We start from the raw sequence: 19,088 nt of genomic DNA on the forward strand, positions 1-19,088 counted from the left end.
TAAGGAGTTTTCGTGCGGGAGAGTGTGTGCTTATTATACATCTCATCTCACCATCAGACAAAAAACAAAAAAACATTCTTTCTGGCAACCAATTCTCCATGTGTCCTCCTTATTAGGAATGGAAAGAACCATTGAGGTTCAGAACTGAACAGAAAGCGTGTGTCTTAACATCTGTCTACAAGATGAATGCATATCTAAGACATGCAGATTGCTTCCCTCCCCCTCCCTCTCTCCCATTCTCTCACTACCAAGTCTTACAAGAACACAAAATGTGTGCGTAGAGCGATAATTATCTGGTAGATTCTTTACAGCTAACACAGTATTATGAAAATGTACCATAGTAAAAGCACAGTCAAGTGTAATAATAGTAAAAGCATAGGTAAGGATTGTAAACAATAGCAAGGTATGGTAAAGCATATTAATAAACATGGCAAACCAGGGGGAGCTACGGTAAATGCAGATAACCATGGTACAAGCATGGGAAAACTGCAAAAATACCCGGAGTAACCTTTTTTTTAAGGGTAATGCTTAAAATTCAACAATGGGGTGGTTATATTGAACATACAATATATAATAATCTGCCTTTTTGTATTCAACAATGTCTGAAAATGGGAAAAGAGTCAATTCAATATCACTATTTTAAGGCACTGGAAAACTGTCTATCGCTAAATGTGTTTTATTACAGGAAAGGTGTGCGTTAGAGACGCCTCTAATCCATTTCAGAAATGAAGTCAAACGACATAACTGCAGCAACAACACTGAGTTATTAAAACAGGGAGGACTAAAACAAACGTGAATGAAACGGGAAGCCGATCTGCAGCTAAAAATCGAAGATCCAAGACCTTTATTGGCTAAAGCCTGTCATTAAACTAGACACTAATTTTAACCTGCTAGACACAAATATTAACCTTCTATAGATGCACAGCATGCAAGGACCCCAGTAAATCCCTGCTTTGGAAGAGTAAAGATCAGACTGGGCATTTACTTTCAGCAGTGTGACCCAGTGAAGTTTTTTATGGTTACGTTTTCAATTTCCACCTCTAAGTTCAACATGCCAAGAAAGATGGGGAAACAAGAACGTAGTCCGAGAGGGAGTTCGACGTGAAACGCAACGTCTGCAATCAGCTAGAGCTGAGTTAACCATTAGACTGCAAAGCACTCGGGAATCACCACTGAAATATGTGTGGGACAAACACAGCAGGTTGAATACCTGCTGCTAGAGCTCTATTACTGTTGTGAAAATAAAACCTCAGCGCCGGAGAACAGAACCACCAAGGCTGCGTCTTTGGCAAAGTGATTTAAAATGAATACGGGAGTCATTATTTTGTTAGACATTATTATCTTGCTGCTATTTAAAATAAAACTGTATGTGTGTGCGTTGGTTTAATTAAATCCTGTTGCTACGCTTCAAAGCAGCATACACCAACTATTATGTATGGCACTTGTTAGTTTTCTAATTGACAGTACCTCACAGGAGTTAGTTATAAAATGCTTGAGTGGTTGATTCGATTTTTGATTGTTCATTTTAATTTGGCACTAACTTTCATCTTGAAGGAGGCTCGATTAGTTTGAATAGTGGGGTTTATTTGCTGCGTTTCCGTTTCAGTGCTCTGTTTAGGAATTGAGAAAACATTCTCGCTCCTACACTCTCACTGATACTGTGAACTGATACATCAGAGGATTTCTGATCTGATGATGCTGCTCTTTAGATTATTAAAACAAAACAAACAGAAACCCTAATATCAAAGTCAGTTAAATGTGCATCAAAAACAATGCACAGTATAATGTTGGAAAAGTTTTTTAAAAAACACTGAAAACCCAGCATAGCTTACCAAGTGAAAGCTAGGTACCAGTTCCTACAGAATTACTTGATCTATCATATGCTCCTACTGGACTCTACTCATATAAGCAATATTTTTTATCATAAGCTAACTGCTCTTAGTCGAACTCGCTCCTAAATGTAATTACTCACTGTATTCGTTATCTTGCTCTCATCTGAATTTGATCTTATTTGCTACTGATCTCATTGTACTGTATAACTCTTCCCATCTGTAATGTGATATTCTGTAACATGATATCAAGTCGCCCTGGATAAGGGTGTCTGCTAAGATATAAATCATACGTAATAATAATACTTTTGATTGTTCATACTTCTGTATTGAAATAGCTGCCATTTCCTTCCTCGACTGTCCATCTTTACCATTCAGCACAGCCTTACACACACAGCAGCGCACCCTGACAAGCGTGGCTTCCATTAAAACACAAGGCTCACAAGAATCATGTAAACTGACCTGGAGAAATGTGCGTTAGCGCACCTACCCTAATGTGGCCAGGCTTTCAAAGCAGTTAGCAAGGCACTGTAGCAGCATTTTGTCTTCCACAGATAAAAAGGGTTATTTTAATGGAAACTCCACTAGCGCGTTTCCAGCAGTCTGGAGTTAAAGTAGATGATGTTAATGCAGTTAGTTTGTAGCTAGCTCTAGAGCTCCATAGTCTAAAATTAGTAGCTATGTAGAGTCTGGCTACATGTTTAGTAGCCATACCTCGTATTTCTCGGGTCGAGTCCATGAAGCCTGGAGAAAACAGACACAGAAACAAAACACGACAACAACAAAAAAGGAAGCAAGAAAAAAAAAAAAAGAATCTTTAAAAAGAAGTTCTTAATCAAACAGTTTAGAGACATGCGCTGTGGTAAAGATGCTCATGCACAATGTTGCTCTTTTTACCTGTTCTAGTCCAGTGAAATGGGCTTATGTTAAAAAAAAGAGGCATGTCTTTCAAGTGAAACAAGAAACAAGTTAATAGGCATATGCAAACATTATTTTAATTATTGCATTTTGTATTCTGCTAGATTTTTAATAACACTGGCTGAATACATGAACAAGAATGAACTGGGTATAATACGTAATCATTCTACTGATATTAAAATATGAAAAGCCTTCTTTTTTTGTCTGCTTGCATTTTAAGTGACTGTACTTCAAAGCGTGGAAGCACCATGTGGACTTGTACATCAGTGGTAACTATTGCACAATATTGCAGTAAAACTAGTTCATGCAGGACTGTCTTGGGTTGCAATACATTCCAAGTAAATTAGAAACAGCAGCTATTTCTCTGCATTGTACTGCAAGTAGGTGTTGTCTTACTGTAGCCAGACTAATCATGTCATCCGATCTAACTGGATTTGACAGTTATTTAAAATTAAAAAATATCCATCAAGTGTATTGGCTGGTGATTTTTTTTATTAGTCACAAGTGATATAATGTAGCTCTCTGACATAAGCGTTCTAATAAGTGAGCCTAATAACCCACAGTCTGGGATTTTTAAACATCATGCAACAGATTGCAATTATTTTGTCCTTTTTGTTTCAGGAAACTACGGCAAGTCATACTTAAGCGTGCTTTAATCAGCGAGTCAAAAGTGCAGGCAGCACTGCAAATGTGCTGGCTGGATTAAAACGGCAAATAAAAGGTGTGTTTGTAACTATCTGAGATGAGCTGCTAGCATGTTGATGCTCGCATGTATTAAAGTCACTGGCAGTGGTGCTTCCACAGCTGAGGTGCACAGCAGTACAGTCACGTGGCAGCTGTCAATACAAAGAGACTCCACAGGTAACACCAGCATGGCAGCTGTGTTGGAAGCCATCTCAGGCTGTGATGCGGACCATTCTTTTTAAGATGCTTTTTAAGGCTACTACGTACTACAGTGTAGGTTCATTTAATATAAAGTTCATCTTACGAGATTACTTTTAAAACTAGGAATTTCAACACTAATAGTAGATTTTGAAGAACGGTCTAGACCAGTAGTCCTCAAAGCTGTGTGGCAAAATTCAGCCCCAATCTGACCTACTGTAATAGCTGTAACAGGAACGAAAGTCATTACAATGTTCAACTCTCGATTTCAGATGGGCTACTTGATAAATCTATTGCATTACGTTGTATTTTGGTAATAAGCTGTTGCCCTAAACATTAAGAATGCACATGTGTCCCTGAGGCCAGACACACTGAAGTACACTGGTCTAGATCGTGTCATACTACTGTGTATATATTTGTGATACCATTACGGGTCTGTAATACAGCTGCTAATATGAACGACAGGCATGCATCACATTACTGGACTTCAAAGGCATCTGTCTCTTAGTTCACAGGGAATTGCATTATGGCTTGCTGCAATGGGTTACCGATAGGTGTAAGAATGGAAGAGTCGCTTAGCAGATACACTTTTGTCAAAGCTCTCTTAGTTGTAGCGACTCTGACAATGTTGAGTTGTTTCAGAAAGTTTATTAAAACAGTAGTAACCCTCAGCCTGTGTGCAGAGCTCAATTCAGGGCTCACATGGGTATCTGACGAGATCTGGAGCTCAATTCAGGGCTCACAGGGGTATCTGACGAGATCCGGAGCTCAATTCAGGGCTCACAGGGGTATCTGACGAGAGCAGATCCGGTACTTAAACCTTTCTTCTGACAAATTGCGGAGCCCTTTAATGAAAGCGTGATTCACCCCTGGTTGTTACACATCACAAGCTTCAGTTTGCTTTCCAAAACACAGCTGCCACCCAGTGACTGCATCGCTTTCAGAAGAGAAATGATCTGCCGCGCAGACTGAAATCCAAGCTGACAGCTGATCGGAACATTTAGAGATATTTTCATTCGCTGCAATACGGTGGGAACAATTTCATAATTCAGCATTAAAGATTAACAGCTTGTCAGAGACGAGCTTCTGTGAGCTGCTCCTTACCAGATGAAACAGCGCCTTTCAGCTCAGCACAAACGATTCAATTACATTTAACCTCTAGCATGCCAATAAACCTCTAGAAATAATGAGGCGAGCAAAACCTTTGATGCGCTTTTTCATTTAACCACGAAGGTTTCAGTTATTTCTCAGTGTTATTCCATTACAAAATAATGCTTTTTTTTTTTTTTGTGGACTCACCTGGGGCCAACAGATTTCTGAAAACTGAATGACTGACTACTTTTAATCTTCCTTTTTATTCCAAAATGTCAGGTGATTCACATGCACATTGTGGTCTAGTTCTACTTTCTCAGTGACATAACAGTGACTTCTACTTTTATTTCCCCATTTGGTCGAGGAGGCTGGTTACAAACAAACAGTTCATTTGATCATTGCATGCATCATCGTGTTAAATGGCTGTAGCAGATGGTCATTTTTCACAGATCATGAATATGCATGAAGATGTGCGCGGGTATTAACTACGCCCACAATATTAACACAAGGAAGACAGTGCTGGTAATGGAACAACATGCCAGTGATGAATGGGGTTATGATCGCGGGCCCTTGCTATCTGTCACAGCTCCACCAAAAGGTTTTACTTCCAATGAATGCAAAGATAACTCTTCTGCAGACACGGCCACTGCTATTGTCGAACAACTCTTTTGTGCTGCTAGTTTTGCACACAAGTTTTTTGTCGCAGAAAAAACGAATACAATGTGTTAGTATTTATAAGTATGTTAATACCATGTATTATAAAGAAACTACTAAACGATGTTGCGAAAGTCTTTCAGGAGCCATCATTTCTAGCACAGTATTTCATGTCACATTTTTTTCAATCTGTTTAAGTATATGGAAAACCTCAATCCGTTAACGTAACATTATTCAGCAGGTTTCATTCGACTTTGTGAAGTGAAATGAGTTCATTATCTCGGGTGATGCAACCTTTTGGCCGTAGCTGTGCTATAAAAAAGAAATGCAAACACGCTGCCAAGGGTCTTCTACAGCCTTGTTAACAGGCTTAATTAAAACAACAACAACAACAAAACAAAAAGCCAGGCAAGGACGTCAACATCCATGAAGACTTGCTGGGGAACCTCAAGTCAAACCAGTAGCCGTGCTGCTGCGCTATGAACTGTGACCACAAGACTATCTCTCAAAACACAACAGAACATGTACAGCAGGACTCATACCTGTATTACAATCTGAACTGTATACTGAAAATATGATACATTTGGCTTCTATGCATTAAAACATCACCGGACTCAAAAGGAATGCATGATGATCCCTGTTTGACAGGTACATGACTGAGGTGCATGTTTGTTAAATTAATATTTACAAGATCAATCTGTACTTAAATGTCAGATTTCCATATATATATATATTTTCTACGATGCCAATTGTATACAGCCCTATAATAATATTGAATGTAAAAAAAATAAAAATAAATAAGTTAAAACAGAAAGTTGACTATAAAACGCCACGATACATTTTTAATTAATTAATAGATTAATTGAAATAGTATGTTTAATCTATTCGTTTAAGAGCCTTCATTTATATTACAAAACAAAAAAACAAAAAAAGATGTTGTTTATGTTCGGGATGTGTTGAAAGGCGGAGATGCTACTGAGAGGTTTAGTCACTGCCAGAATCACTTCACCCACAGATACTGTATATTGCTACAGCAGTGCTTGCACTGGCTGCCTGTGTAAATGAACAACACTGCAGTCAGTTTCAAGGAAAACAAGGTTCATTCTGGCTTCATTCAACTTCAACATTATGGCATAACTTATTTCCATAACTGTGCCCTTGTCAGACTGATGAGCTATTAGCTGGTTCTGGTCCTGGCTCGGTACTGCTTAATCTTAGTTGAAAAGTGAAAAAGCTTGCAAGGCCATGGAGGACATGGAGCTACACATACAACATGATGAAACAACAGCACGAAATGTTAAAACACAGGAAAAAAAAAAGAGAGAGCTCTGCGGCAACAGCAAAGACACAATAATAAATCGAAGGAGCTCAGCTGAGCAATCCCCCATTCCCCCACCCTGAAATCCTCAGTAAACAGGGCTTCTGGCAACTGGTTCCTCATAACTAGTGTGCCACACATGCAACAAAACATGCCCCGGGCATATCTGAGGCAATGTACAAAAATAAAAAACTTCCCACAGCAAGCAAAACAAAATCTAAATTTCACTGCCATCCGCCCAGCTCCCACACACAGCCACCCTGCTGTCAATAAACAGCCTCTTGTTTCTGATGGTAATTCCAGACAGCTTGTCCTGTCCGGGGGACAATTTGCCATTCAGCGCACAGTTTCTCTGGATGAAAAAAATGACTTTGAAATCTGGCCCTGTTCCACACGAAGCTCATACACACAGCGGGCTGGTGCTGCTCCGGGGCTTTCCCTCGGAGGGGAATGTTTGTTTGAAGGATATTTCCTGAAGGATAAACCTTTCTGGCTTGGAGCTGACAGATTCTAAAAGGGACATGCTGTACTAGTTGCTAATGACTTACTGTGCACCTTAAAAATAACTAGCTTCAAATGTCACTTCAGAGATGTATGTAACGCAGGGTAGACCAGCAGTCGCTGCTGGCTCTTACTTTGCCTAAAAATATGTCACAATGCAAAGGATGGACATTTTAATGGTTTTAAACATGACCCTGATGTCTTCAACAGCAGGAATAAGAAACAGCAGCATCACTTCAGATAACTGGGCATACCTGTACACAGGTGATCCATGTTGTAACATGGTAACTACTGGCGTAAACGGTCTGTGTCGCGGTGGTACCGTGTCATTACACCAGGTAACTGTGCACCAGGCATGTTCATGTAACACAGTAGTTAGAACGCACATGCAGTCATTGGTGGGTACCCAGTCACTTATTACACTACATCACTATCTATAACCAAACTGAAAAGGTGAACTCCATATCTTGGTAATAATTAACATATTGCAGCTCAGTTAGTATTCCCTGTTTGTACTTATTTTCCTATTGGTCTTAGTGGCAGGCTGTGGTAGGGTTTGCATCTAGGCTGATTAAACATGGACGGGCTAATCAGAATCAGGGCAGGGCATAACCCTTTCCTCTCGTGCATTTCCATTCACTGGGTACGTCTCAGTCGCAAACATGTATTTTCATTTTTAAATATCCCGTACTGTACTCCCTTTGTGAGGCTTGCCTTGCAAGAACTCAGTTCTGCTTGCACTTCCTAGGTGAGCAGTCTTCTGGGTCAAGCACCTTACTGGCTGGGACGTGTGTCAGTCATTAAGGGAAGCAGCTGGTTGGTTACTGCTGAAAGTGCAAGACTAACCAACAGCAAGGCTTTCAATCTATTTTTTTTTTTTTTTTTAACCCAGTGTGGTACCAGATACTGTGCATTTCAATGGTAAATGCATCGTTGCTGAAACTCATATCTGAGAACTACACAGTCAACAGATGTGCAACATTCTGGGAATTTCTTTGAAGTCCCTGACTACTCATCTCGCACAGTATGTATTTTCAGAACTAACTTTACACAACTTTCATATAAATATTTTTAAAAGTGGTTGTTGCACCTCCAACCACACCCATGCCCCCAACTCACCCACCAACTCAGCCACTCACCCCAAAGCAGAAGTGATTAGTATGAGTATGTTAGCAAGACACACACAGACCAAAGCTAAGCGAAAGGTTAAAAAATAATGAGCAGTATTTCCCTTGGGAAGCGCTTGCTAAGGGACACAGTATCCAGACACCCCGCACGCAGCAGGATACACACAGAGCGCTTTTACGAGAAGCATGCACACCAGCAGCACAGGGTATCCTTTCAGAAAAGCACAGTGACACTTATGAATGATAGCGGCTCCGAAACTGCTCATAATATCAGCTTGAGTAAGACCGGGCTTAACAATGCAGGCAGACATAAAATGCAGAAATGCTGATGGAGTTATAAATTACAGAGATGAAGACAAAACCTGTGACGTCTGACAGCAATGGGGCACTGGAGTGATCTGAGCATGCGGGGGGCAGTTAGCCCCCAGTTTATTCCTTGGGATGATCTTGATATGATTAAGCTTGGTGGCCCATGCTTCTACTTGTCACCCCCCCCCCCCCACAAACACACATTCATAGATTGTTATAAATATCCCAGTTTCATTGTCATCTTTAATACTTCTGGTAGGGTTAGGGTCAACTATTGTGATCATGCAACATTGTGTCTACTTTCTATATCAAACCGAACCCTGATAAGTTCACAACTTTTTGGTCAACTTCTTTTAATGCATTACGTGTTAAAGGTTGAGAATTGACAGGGAATGCATAAACATATACATACATAGATGCCATTACAATTTGGTCCACTCGCAATCATCTGATTCTATCAGGGTTATTAATTTTTTACTGTACCTGCAACTGTCGAGATTTCATACCTGATAAATCCTGTTTGAGGTATACTGTAAAAAGGGAAAAATCAAGGTATGAAATGGCGAAAAAATATTCCAACGCCCTGTCCTGTTTCTAAAAAATAAACATGATAGTCTTTTGAAGTTACTTGAATTTTACTTTAGGTGGGCTGATAACATTTAGAATGAGGAATCTGTGGATTAAGACCAGAGCAGCTCTGTTACTGACCACAAGGAATGTATTCATTTGTTCCCTGACGACAGCGTGCTTCCTGGGGAAGGTTCTAAGCGCTGGTTCTAAACGCGTGTCTGGGAGTTCCACTCAGAATGACTCGTACCTGCTCTCCTTCTGTGAAGATTCTGCTGGCGGAACTCCACACGATAGAGGGGGTGGGGTCCCCGATGGCTTCGCAGGTCAGTGTGATCTGCTCCTCAAGCTCCAGAGCAGTCTTGTTTTCCACATAGGTGATTTTCGGTTTCACTGGAACACACGACAACACCACGAAACGGATTTAGAGATGGACTTTCCCAGCCAGAACAATGAAATAATGCTGATTTGATAATGATGATTTGTAGAAGTTGGAAATATAAAATAAGGCCAGGTTAAAGTTGAGTGGAAACAAGCACAATCCAAATCAGCTTGTTTTGTGTCCATCTGTCTGTGTGACAGAGAGATATACAGGGCTGCACTCTCATGAATAGACAGGGCGTGATCACAATGAAAACTCACAAGATTGGAAGTGGGTTCTAATCACAAAACGTCACTTGTAAGTTTAGTTTCATTACATCATTAAATGTGTTGAAACAAATGATGAACTGTGAACAGGACATGTTTTTTCAAATACATCCACTTTATTTCATTTGTATTTGTATACCGAAGACGTTCAGGCTGATCTCCTGCTCCGTCTCCCCGGCTTTGTTCTTTGCTATGCAGGTGTACTCTCCCTGATCCTCCTTCTTAACATTCAGGATTGTCATCTGGGAGCCGTCTTCGGTAAAGCTGTACTTGTCAGATTCTTCAAGAACATTCTTCACCCTAAAGAGAGGGGGGGGGGGGGGGGAGAGAGAGGAGAGAGGAGGAGAGAGAGAGAGAGAGAGAGAGAGAGAGAGAGAGAGAGAGAGAGAGATAGAGGAGAATAATTATATAACCAATATAATTATGCACTCAGAAGATCAATAAGAGGGTTCTATGTTTACTAAAGAAGGGACTCGACACTTAGTGCAAGCTACAAATATTTTTTGCTAAAATCTGAAAGTGCTGCTGAGACACTCAATATGCTTAAGTGTGCGCCATTTATTTTCCAAAAGGAAAAGCAGGTGCAGGAAGGAGGCACAAACAGACTATAAAAAAAGCTGCATTTCTAAATGAATGCTGCAAATTCTATGAACGGAGATGCTTTTGAGAGCTGGGTGCAGTTCCATTCAGAGTGTGGAAGTGGAAAGAAAATCATTCTCTTCAGCATCAGATTCTACCATTATAAACATCATTCCAGGGACCAATTCTGATGCTAGTCCTTCTTTATCAAAGTATACAGCGGCAGAGGCCAGCTCGGGATCACAGGTCAACATTCAATATTTATGATATATACAGTGCGTCGTACTATGAAAATGACCCATCATAGGCACCGTTGTTGCCCCAGAGTTTAAACCACTGTACTGCCACTGCAGACTATGGAGTAGCTGTCTGCACTGCAGAGTCTTACCTGGCCCAAGACACAGCTGGTTCTGGGAATCCGTCTGCATCGCAGATCAGAGTCGCAGACTGGCCGATATCAGAAGTAGCGTTCAGTTCGGTATGTCTGGCTCGGATGGTCGGGGGGACTGGAACACAAAGAAAAACAAACACTTTCCAGGTGAACACGTTTTGTTTTTTTGTTAACAACACTTCCTCCTGGTTGATAGAAGTGCTTTGTTTTCTCCCCTCGCTCACTTCATGCAGTGCAGGTAATAGGAGACCCCACATAGTGATGCATTTCAAGACCCAGGTGGTGTCCTCTCATCTGTAACAGTGGCAGCAGTGAATTCCAACTTTATTTTGGACACATGTCTCCCTGGAAGTAATTAACATAAAAAAGAAAAAAATAAATAAATATATATATATATATATATATATATATATATATATATATATATATATATATATATATATATATATATATATATATAATGACATGCTCAGCAAATAGCTGAACGCCTATAATCATCCCACTCAGCTGCATTTAGAAATATCTGCAGTCTTAACCAGGATGTCAAAGCTGTCACTGCGGAGAACCGAGGTGGAAAAAACGCAGAGGTTGACTTTGTGGTACTGCTGGAAATGGAGGAGAGGAAATGTGGATTGGAAGCTGACAGGATGCCAGACTGAACTCCAGATGTCTTCTTCCTTGATTCTCTACATTCCCCTTGCTTACCGCTGAGCGCAGTTGAAGAAACGCCACACTGCAACCCTTCCCCAGCCCCTCAACAAATTACCACTGTAACAATTAGCCATAATACTGCCATTTAAGCATGGACTATTTATTAATATGGTTCAATTCATAAATAATCCACAATTTACAAGAGCATGTTATTAAAAGGTGTGACCACTGTTCTTCTCACAGCCTGGATTTGATTAACAGATTGGAAACATAACAAAAGCCAACAGTTTCTCATTTAATGGTTTAATATATATATATATATATATATATATGATTAGACCTTGCGGCTTTCGTTCTGGCTCCCAGAAATGTGATTTCACACTGTTAATCCTTCTGCAGTTTCGAGATGTGTGCTCCTGGCTACTTTGTGACATTTAGACTGGGATGGACCTCGGCGTGGAATTCTACTGTCTGCCGAGGATTCTACACATTTGAGGACCAACAAAGACTGCAGAATGTTGAGTAACACTTGAACACAGTCCTCCAGACAGGACGGTCCTTACCGTTAACAATGATCTGGATGTCCTTGAAGCTGATCTCTCCGCGAGCCAGGATCCTGCCCTCGCACCTGTAAGTGCCCTCGTCAGTCTTCTTGATCCCGCGGATCTGCAGGTAGTTGTTGGAGAGGATGCTGAAACGAACTGAGCAAGAGACAGAAAGGATTGAAAGCAGTTCTGCTGCAAAAACACAAGAGCTGTCAGGAACGGAGACCGCTCGGCCCATCAGGGCTCCTTTCTTCCTCGTCCACCATTAGGCATTTCATATTCTCTGCATAGATTAGGGCTTCTTTTACCATTTCATTCTTGCAAGCTGTTCTTAGTGTTTTGTCCTGGGATTAGCCTAGTTGACTTTTCAAGTACAGTACCTATTTATCGTAAAAACTCACACACACACACACACACACACACATTGTTGCGTTGTTCTTGTCTTTGAAGTAACAAAACTCTTAAATAATCCACTGGTTGGAGTTAAGAAGTAGGTTTGGGTGCTTCCAAAAACAAAAGCAGCATATGGGAATGTTTACAGCTGTTCTTTTCCAGTGGTTAACAAGCCAACATGTATAACCACCACACTCTATTTTAGACAATACTTAATTATAAAACTGTTTTGAAGGAACAAATGAAAGCCAATCAGGTTAGGAGTTTCTTTTTTTGTTTTTACAATATTTATCAAGCCATTTTGCATGAAGTATACGGACTACAAAGCCGTATGTAATTCAATATGTTAACGTAACATTATTCAGCAGCTTTCACTCAAGCAAAACGAGTTACTATAGGGTGATGCGAAACAGTCAAACAAATTCTGATGCAATCCCTTACTCCCACCCCACTCCTGCTAGCTTTGTCCTCTCTCACCATCCTTTTTATGGAAGATTTCTCTGGATCGGTGCTTCCAGATAACATTTGGAGGGGGCGAGCTGGTAACATCGCAGATTATTACAGCATCATCTCCCTCGTTATACTCCTGCGGGGACGGCGCGTTTCTGAAGGTCAGTTTTTCTACGAAGAAGAAGAACATATACATTTTGAGCACACGGTCATCTCTTCACTGTAACAAATTTACATGAGAAATTGCAGCTTTTATATAGGACAGAATCCATGTCAGACCTATTTGAAATGACTAAGAAATGATTGCATCCAACGACACAATTACTAATTAATAACAGTCCTGATTGACAGCACTTTGCAGGAAGGTGTCTGTTACACCTCGCATGTGAAAGACACGGAGAGGTACTCACGAAAGATCTTCATGTTTACGGTGGCCTGAGACTCGTTGCCGTCGAAGGTGGCCACGCACTTGTAGGTGCCCGCATCATCGATGTCCGCGCTGTAGACGGTCAGCGTGGACGACTGTTCGTCATTGCGCACCACGGAGATGCGCTGGCCCGTCTCAATCTTATCCCCGCTCGGAGAGAACCAGGTGATTAGATCTGCTTCTCCCGTGACTGGGGACAACAGAAGAGCCTGTCAGACTGCTTGCTGAACAGAACGCAGACAGCGCAGGGAGATGCAGGCATGGGTGTGCAATACCAGTCAACATTCAAAAGGGAAATGACAACTGCACCAGTATCAAAACATTCCATTAAGCAAAAAACACTGTTTAAAAATACAGATCTACTTAACTACAGAAAAGTCACCAGCAGAAATCCGCAGTGGTAATGACGTTACCATGGCGATATGTCATTACTGCCAGACAGTGCAATACTTTGCAGTGTACGGTTGTCATTAGCACTTTTATTGCCACCAGTTTCAATGACTCGTCTGAAGAAAAAAATATACTGTGGTATACTTATAGTTCTGGCAGCAATCCTAGCCTGGCTCTAATTACAAAGCACAGCAGCAGTGTAGGAGTTTGGGCAGCAGTCCAGCCCTGATGTTTTAGGCATTAACAGCGTGTCTCTGCCGATAATAGCTGGTCCGCTGGTAGCCAGTTGAAGCTTGAAACACACATTAAGCAGTTTATTAGTTTCAAAGCGTGTTTCGCTGCAGACAGACAGTTATATGTAGAAACGTACAGTGAAAGGGGAGGCACGTTTTCTTTCTTAAAGTAAGAGCCTCCCATTCATTTATTTTCTGTTGTGTGTGTTTTGTCATGATGTTTGCAATCACTCCGAGTGGCTGCAATGCTGTGGTGGCTGCGAGTTCAGAAGCTGCTCTTCAGGTCATTTTCCTAGAGAGTGCTCTGGGAAACACAACAAGACCTCACCTGTGCACAGAAAGAATTTGGACTCTCCCACACTGATCTCCCCCTGAGCTGGAACGATGTCCACTTGCAGAGAGGCTGAAAGAGAGAGGGATTCAACATTGATTAGTGTACAAGGAGTCGTTTATGAAGAGAATATCCCCGCCTACCTCAAAGTTAAACCACACAAGCTTATTCTTAATGTTACATTGGCCTGGAGCTGCAGTTACAGTGCATCACAGTGTGCCACACAAAGCAGTGCCTTATAAAACTGTACCACCGCGCCGGTCACTTCAGTCTTCACAGATTAGCACACTCCGCCACATTGTTTAACATGCTTTTCCATACCTCTCTGGACTTTCCAACACATCACTGTGCTTTAGCACATCTTGCTATGCTTTCAATGTGGGAACATTTTGCAAAGGTTGTAATTCCAGTAATTCCAAGAAGCGCTGGCTCATATTACAAAATGAATCTAAAAAAGATCTTGCATGTGGACGTGTTTGTGAGTAACGCTTATTCTTCACATGCTCTCTGCTGATTCACTGACTTTAAGAAATGGGCTGGAACAAAGTCTTGCAACGTAACGGACCAACGAGGCGAGGTAGCCCACGCTTTCACTACAGGACACATCTGACTGAACAGATACAGATCTTACTTTTCCTTATATTGACATTCATCTACAGTTAGGAGATCCTTCTTGACAAGTTAAGTGGTTTTATAAATTCTCTGTACACCGCAGGCGACCTCATAAGTCACTTCATTTTCTAAAAGGGTTAGTTTCTATTGTAGCATCCATATTCCCTTAAAGCTGCTGGGAGTTTTATAGGTAGTGCAGCCAGTCAGGCATGTCTGGTGCCTGCATAATAAGAGGCGTTCTGGTGCGTCCTTATAAAACAGCCAGCGATATTAAATCGTGTTGGCTTACAGTTGTTTAAGTGTCGTGGTTTTCTATTCAGGTAATGGCTGGGGCTGTGGCTGCGCGCCGCAGGGATAGAATCACTGTCTGGGTGCCTGTACTGGGGTATCTCTCTAAGTATAAGTTCATTGCATTTATTAGCTGACAAATAGCCACCCTGTCAGAATACACCTCGACTTTAGAAATCCCCTCACGACAGCTGTCCTTCTACACTACTTGGATAGACAGAGCAACTCGTTAAATACCATTATTTTCGTAACAACTCCGGGGGGAATACAAGCTGTGTAAAGAAGTGTTAAAGGATGGGCCCTGCATGTAGAGGGGGAGAATGGGGGAGCAGGGCGTGTGAAGATGCTGTACGGCTCATGGTAATGTCTCAGCCAAGGAGAACTATGACACTTCAGTAGTCGCACGAAGTAAAGTTACATACACGGCCCCACAAGCGACCAACACCTTTCTGTTTTCTAGTAATAATTGCAAGTCTGTTGTAAAATGTGTATTGCGTGTGTCTGTGAATGAAGCTGTAGTGTTTGGTTTTATGACAAAGAAATGCAAACTGAAGTCTAAACAGAGGTCTGGACCCAGCCCTTTCGAGGGCAGCATCACAAAACCACCACCACACAACTGGGCTCATCTGTGAGTCTCTGCTTAGAAAAAGCCCAGGACTGAATACACTGGTGGAGCTTTGAGAGAAACCCAACCTGTGCTATTGGTGCTCTACCTCACCCTTTATGACTGTCTTAAAAAATAAAAAAAACAAGGACAGAAATAAACCCTCATCTCTCAAAAAAGAACACAAGAAAACAGGGGCCAGTGTGCTATGCTTCTGAAGTAATTTACCAGTGCAGCAGGTTGCCATGGAGACCTGGTAGTGCAGTCAGAGCTACACACAGGCCTGCAGGACTGGCTGCTATCCCAGCTAAGTGCGGAAATTAGGGCTCTGCCCTGCCAATCACTGAACTATCAATCTCTTTTGAACTTCCAATTCCAACAACAGTGACCCAAAGGCCTCTCAGTTCAATGACATTACTTAATTACAAAACGCTTTCATTTTTAAATTACTTCCCATGAAATACACCTGACACTGATAAGCAATGAAAAACTGAATTTGCTCTCTCTCTCTCTCAAAGTGAAAAGACAAACACTGTACAAATCAAGCTAAATTACATACTACAGGCAATTTGCTGTACTTTGTATTATACAAGAAAGCAATCTGGTCCAAATTTCGGATTTATTAAATGACTGGTGTACTCAATCGCAATTGTTTGTGTTTTAAATGAAAGATTGGATGCAATCAGGCAGCTGCTCACAATGGCCCTGACTCGGGGAATGTAAATAAAAGAGGACTGCAGAGCAGCACTGTACCTGCAAGGTCTGCCCAGGATTAAAGTGACAGTTCTCCTTATAAAAAAAAAAAAAAATCAAAACACACAGACTCCGGCTTTGGAGCAGGTCTAGGGTCAGCACCCTCATATACTATGACAAGATTACAAAAGACTAAGAGAAAAGTTCAAACTGACGCTGCAACCATACAAATTTAAGAGGGAGTAGATCTAAATCCTATTGATTGAATAGTGCAAACACCCCCACTGTACCACTGAGACTCCTTTTAAACAAGTCCTCAACCCTGCTGCAACTCCGGACACTTTGTGTTTCTCTGCAGCTGGCAAAATCGTTAAGGGCAGTTTGACACTGGGGAACATCAGCAGAAGCCCAGCTCCCTGGAGGAGAAGGCTAGTGATTTGTGTCTCTGCAGCTTTTCTCAATTGCTTGCTTGTTTACTTGAGAACTCCAAAGGGGGTCTCTGATAACAACTGTGCAATCTAGCAAGCCGCAGCAATTAACCACCTTCAGATTTAACTGCAGTGATTCGTTTTGCAGTCTAATGACGCGCGTTTGTGTTGTCCTTCTCTTTCCTGATAAGCAACAGCAGCAGTACGACCGTTCTTCTCCTAGGGTTCTGTAAAGGGTTCAGGGAATTTAAGATCGTGAACTAAATCAGCCAGGAAAAGAACTTTGAAAAAATCTGCAGACCAGAAACAGTACTGTGGCCCTGATATGTTAGCACACTGGCACTGATGTGAACGCCACATAGCAGTGGAATACAACTCAGCATCAGCACCCAGTTAACATTGTCTCTGTGCAATACCATGGCAGTGACACCTGTGTGCTATCAAATATCGATTGGTAATGACAGGACTATCCCATTCCATTTTTTTTGCTTGATGGAAATTGAAACTGCATAGATGTACCATGCTGTGTCGCCCTGGTAGTGCAAACAAAATCTACAAGCGGACACATTGAGAACAGCCTGACTGCGTCTGTGAACTCGATGGGTTTAGAGGAGGATCGAAGCATTCTTCCTGATGAGCGCGGGCTGCTTGTTTTTGAGATGAGACGTGATCCAAGGCAAACTGACAACATCAATTCCAAACCGGAGAATGAAAAACATCTTCAAGATAAATCAGCACGCAAGTAAAAGAGGCTGTCAATTTCAAATCGCTACTCACAGTGTAAGGTTTTGAATTCGCCTACTAAAGGAAACTATGCTGTGCTTTTAGATCCTTCCTATATATTTAACATCCTGTTCAAGTACAATACTGAATTGAGATTTCTCAGCTGCAAGGGCCCACCTTCTCCAGCAACAGACTGAATACATATTCACTGTAATCACCTTCTAAAACCCCCTCGCTTGTTAACAGCTGCAGGAGATTTTTGTGCAGTTTGCTGTCTTCTCAGCGCTTTCTCATTCATGCACCCCATCATCGGAAACCCTTTCTGCCTTATTTGCTCCTTTCGCTTCAGCTACATCACTGATTAAAAAGAGCAGCAGGTGGCAGAAACAGAATGAACCTAATAAGAGATCTAAAGAGTCACGTTGCTGTGCCCTGTTCTGCTTTTAGTGTTATACAGTGCCCTCGACTGCAGAAAGATAATATTCTAACAACACATTCATGAGGTCTTTTATCAAACGTCTGCATGCTTTCCACAGGGTGGAAAATGGAAACAGGTTGCACGACTGTTATCAGGCCATAATCAATCCAAATGCCTAATTTGCATGGAGTATATAAAAAATACCCACAAGTACCTGAGCTGAGGGTTATACTACATTCAGGAAGGGGCTTCCAGCATGTAATGCGTTTTGCTTACTGTATCGACTAACTGTATCGACACACCCACACTGCCACGCTCACAGTGGCCAACGACAGGCAGCCACAACATCCAGCCCCGCTTATGAGAAGGGCGTAAAATTAGCAACCAATTCCTGAGTTTGAAAAATGGATAATCAAATTTTACGCTTAAATATCTCCCTGGAGAAGACAGAAGAGCTAAGTGTGCTTGCGCCACACTGATCCGAATTGTTAATCGTCATTAATTATGTTAAAACGTTCCTTACTGCCCCCAGAAGACATGTAAAATGCACATCTTAAACACCTTTAACATGATCCAGTTCATTTAGCAAAGTAACTACTTGGTTGCTGTTTTATTTAGTCCTTGCCAGGGCTTTCAAACATGACATCAAAGACAGGACCTCAAAGCCTCAGCTCGCCCTTCCGAGTGTGTTACAGTGGTTAACAGAAAAAAAAAAATAATTATATATATAAGACAACAGCTACAACGACACTGCCTGTCTTTAAAAACCTTGCGAGTAAGTGGAAACATTGTTTAAACCTCTTGAAAACAAGAGCTGCACCAGGCTTGCAGTGCATACTGCCAAGGAACAAGACAACAACACTGCATGTGCTTTTCATGTGTGTTGGGATGTGATGGTTTTGGTGTTACCTGGGATTCTGCTGAGGTTTCTAATGCATCTACTGACATACAGGGTCAGGTGGCTCAGTGATGCAACAGACAGCAGGATCACTGGTTTTACCTCAGTCCTAGGTTGGCTTGTCAACAGAAATCGTGTTGCAGCTGATTGCATAAGGACATGCAGTTGGTTCTGTATTGCACTGGTCTG

At 41.5% G+C, this 19,088-nt stretch overlaps 1 protein-coding gene across 22 annotated transcripts in view; it reads right to left on the minus strand.

The window, feature by feature from the left end:
• The window catches only part of LOC121303932 (neural cell adhesion molecule 1-like), a 150,179-nt gene that overhangs the window by 40,268 nt on the left and 90,823 nt on the right, over positions 1–19,088 (minus strand). For 9 of the 22 annotated variants that reach the window (XM_041234806.1, XM_041234807.1, XM_041234810.1 and 6 more), the window contains exons 2-10: positions 14,233–14,307; positions 13,265–13,471; positions 12,882–13,025; positions 12,030–12,167; positions 10,813–10,930; positions 9,985–10,145; positions 9,448–9,590; positions 9,137–9,160; positions 2,544–2,573 (exon numbers count right to left, since the gene is read on the minus strand). In XM_041234806.1, the coding sequence (XP_041090740.1) occupies positions 2,544–2,573; positions 9,137–9,160; positions 9,448–9,590; positions 9,985–10,145; positions 10,813–10,930; positions 12,030–12,167; positions 12,882–13,025; positions 13,265–13,471; positions 14,233–14,307 (1,040 nt within the window). The remainder of the gene's footprint in view (positions 1–2,543; positions 2,574–9,136; positions 9,161–9,447; positions 9,591–9,984; positions 10,146–10,812; positions 10,931–12,029; positions 12,168–12,881; positions 13,026–13,264; positions 13,472–14,232; positions 14,308–19,088) is intronic. The other 13 variants (XM_041234808.1, XM_041234814.1, XM_041234827.1 and 10 more) reach the window with 3 other exon arrangements.

Source organism: Polyodon spathula, chromosome 36, assembly GCF_017654505.1.
Source record: "Polyodon spathula isolate WHYD16114869_AA chromosome 36, ASM1765450v1, whole genome shotgun sequence".
Lineage (NCBI taxonomy): Eukaryota > Metazoa > Chordata > Actinopteri > Acipenseriformes > Polyodontidae > Polyodon > Polyodon spathula.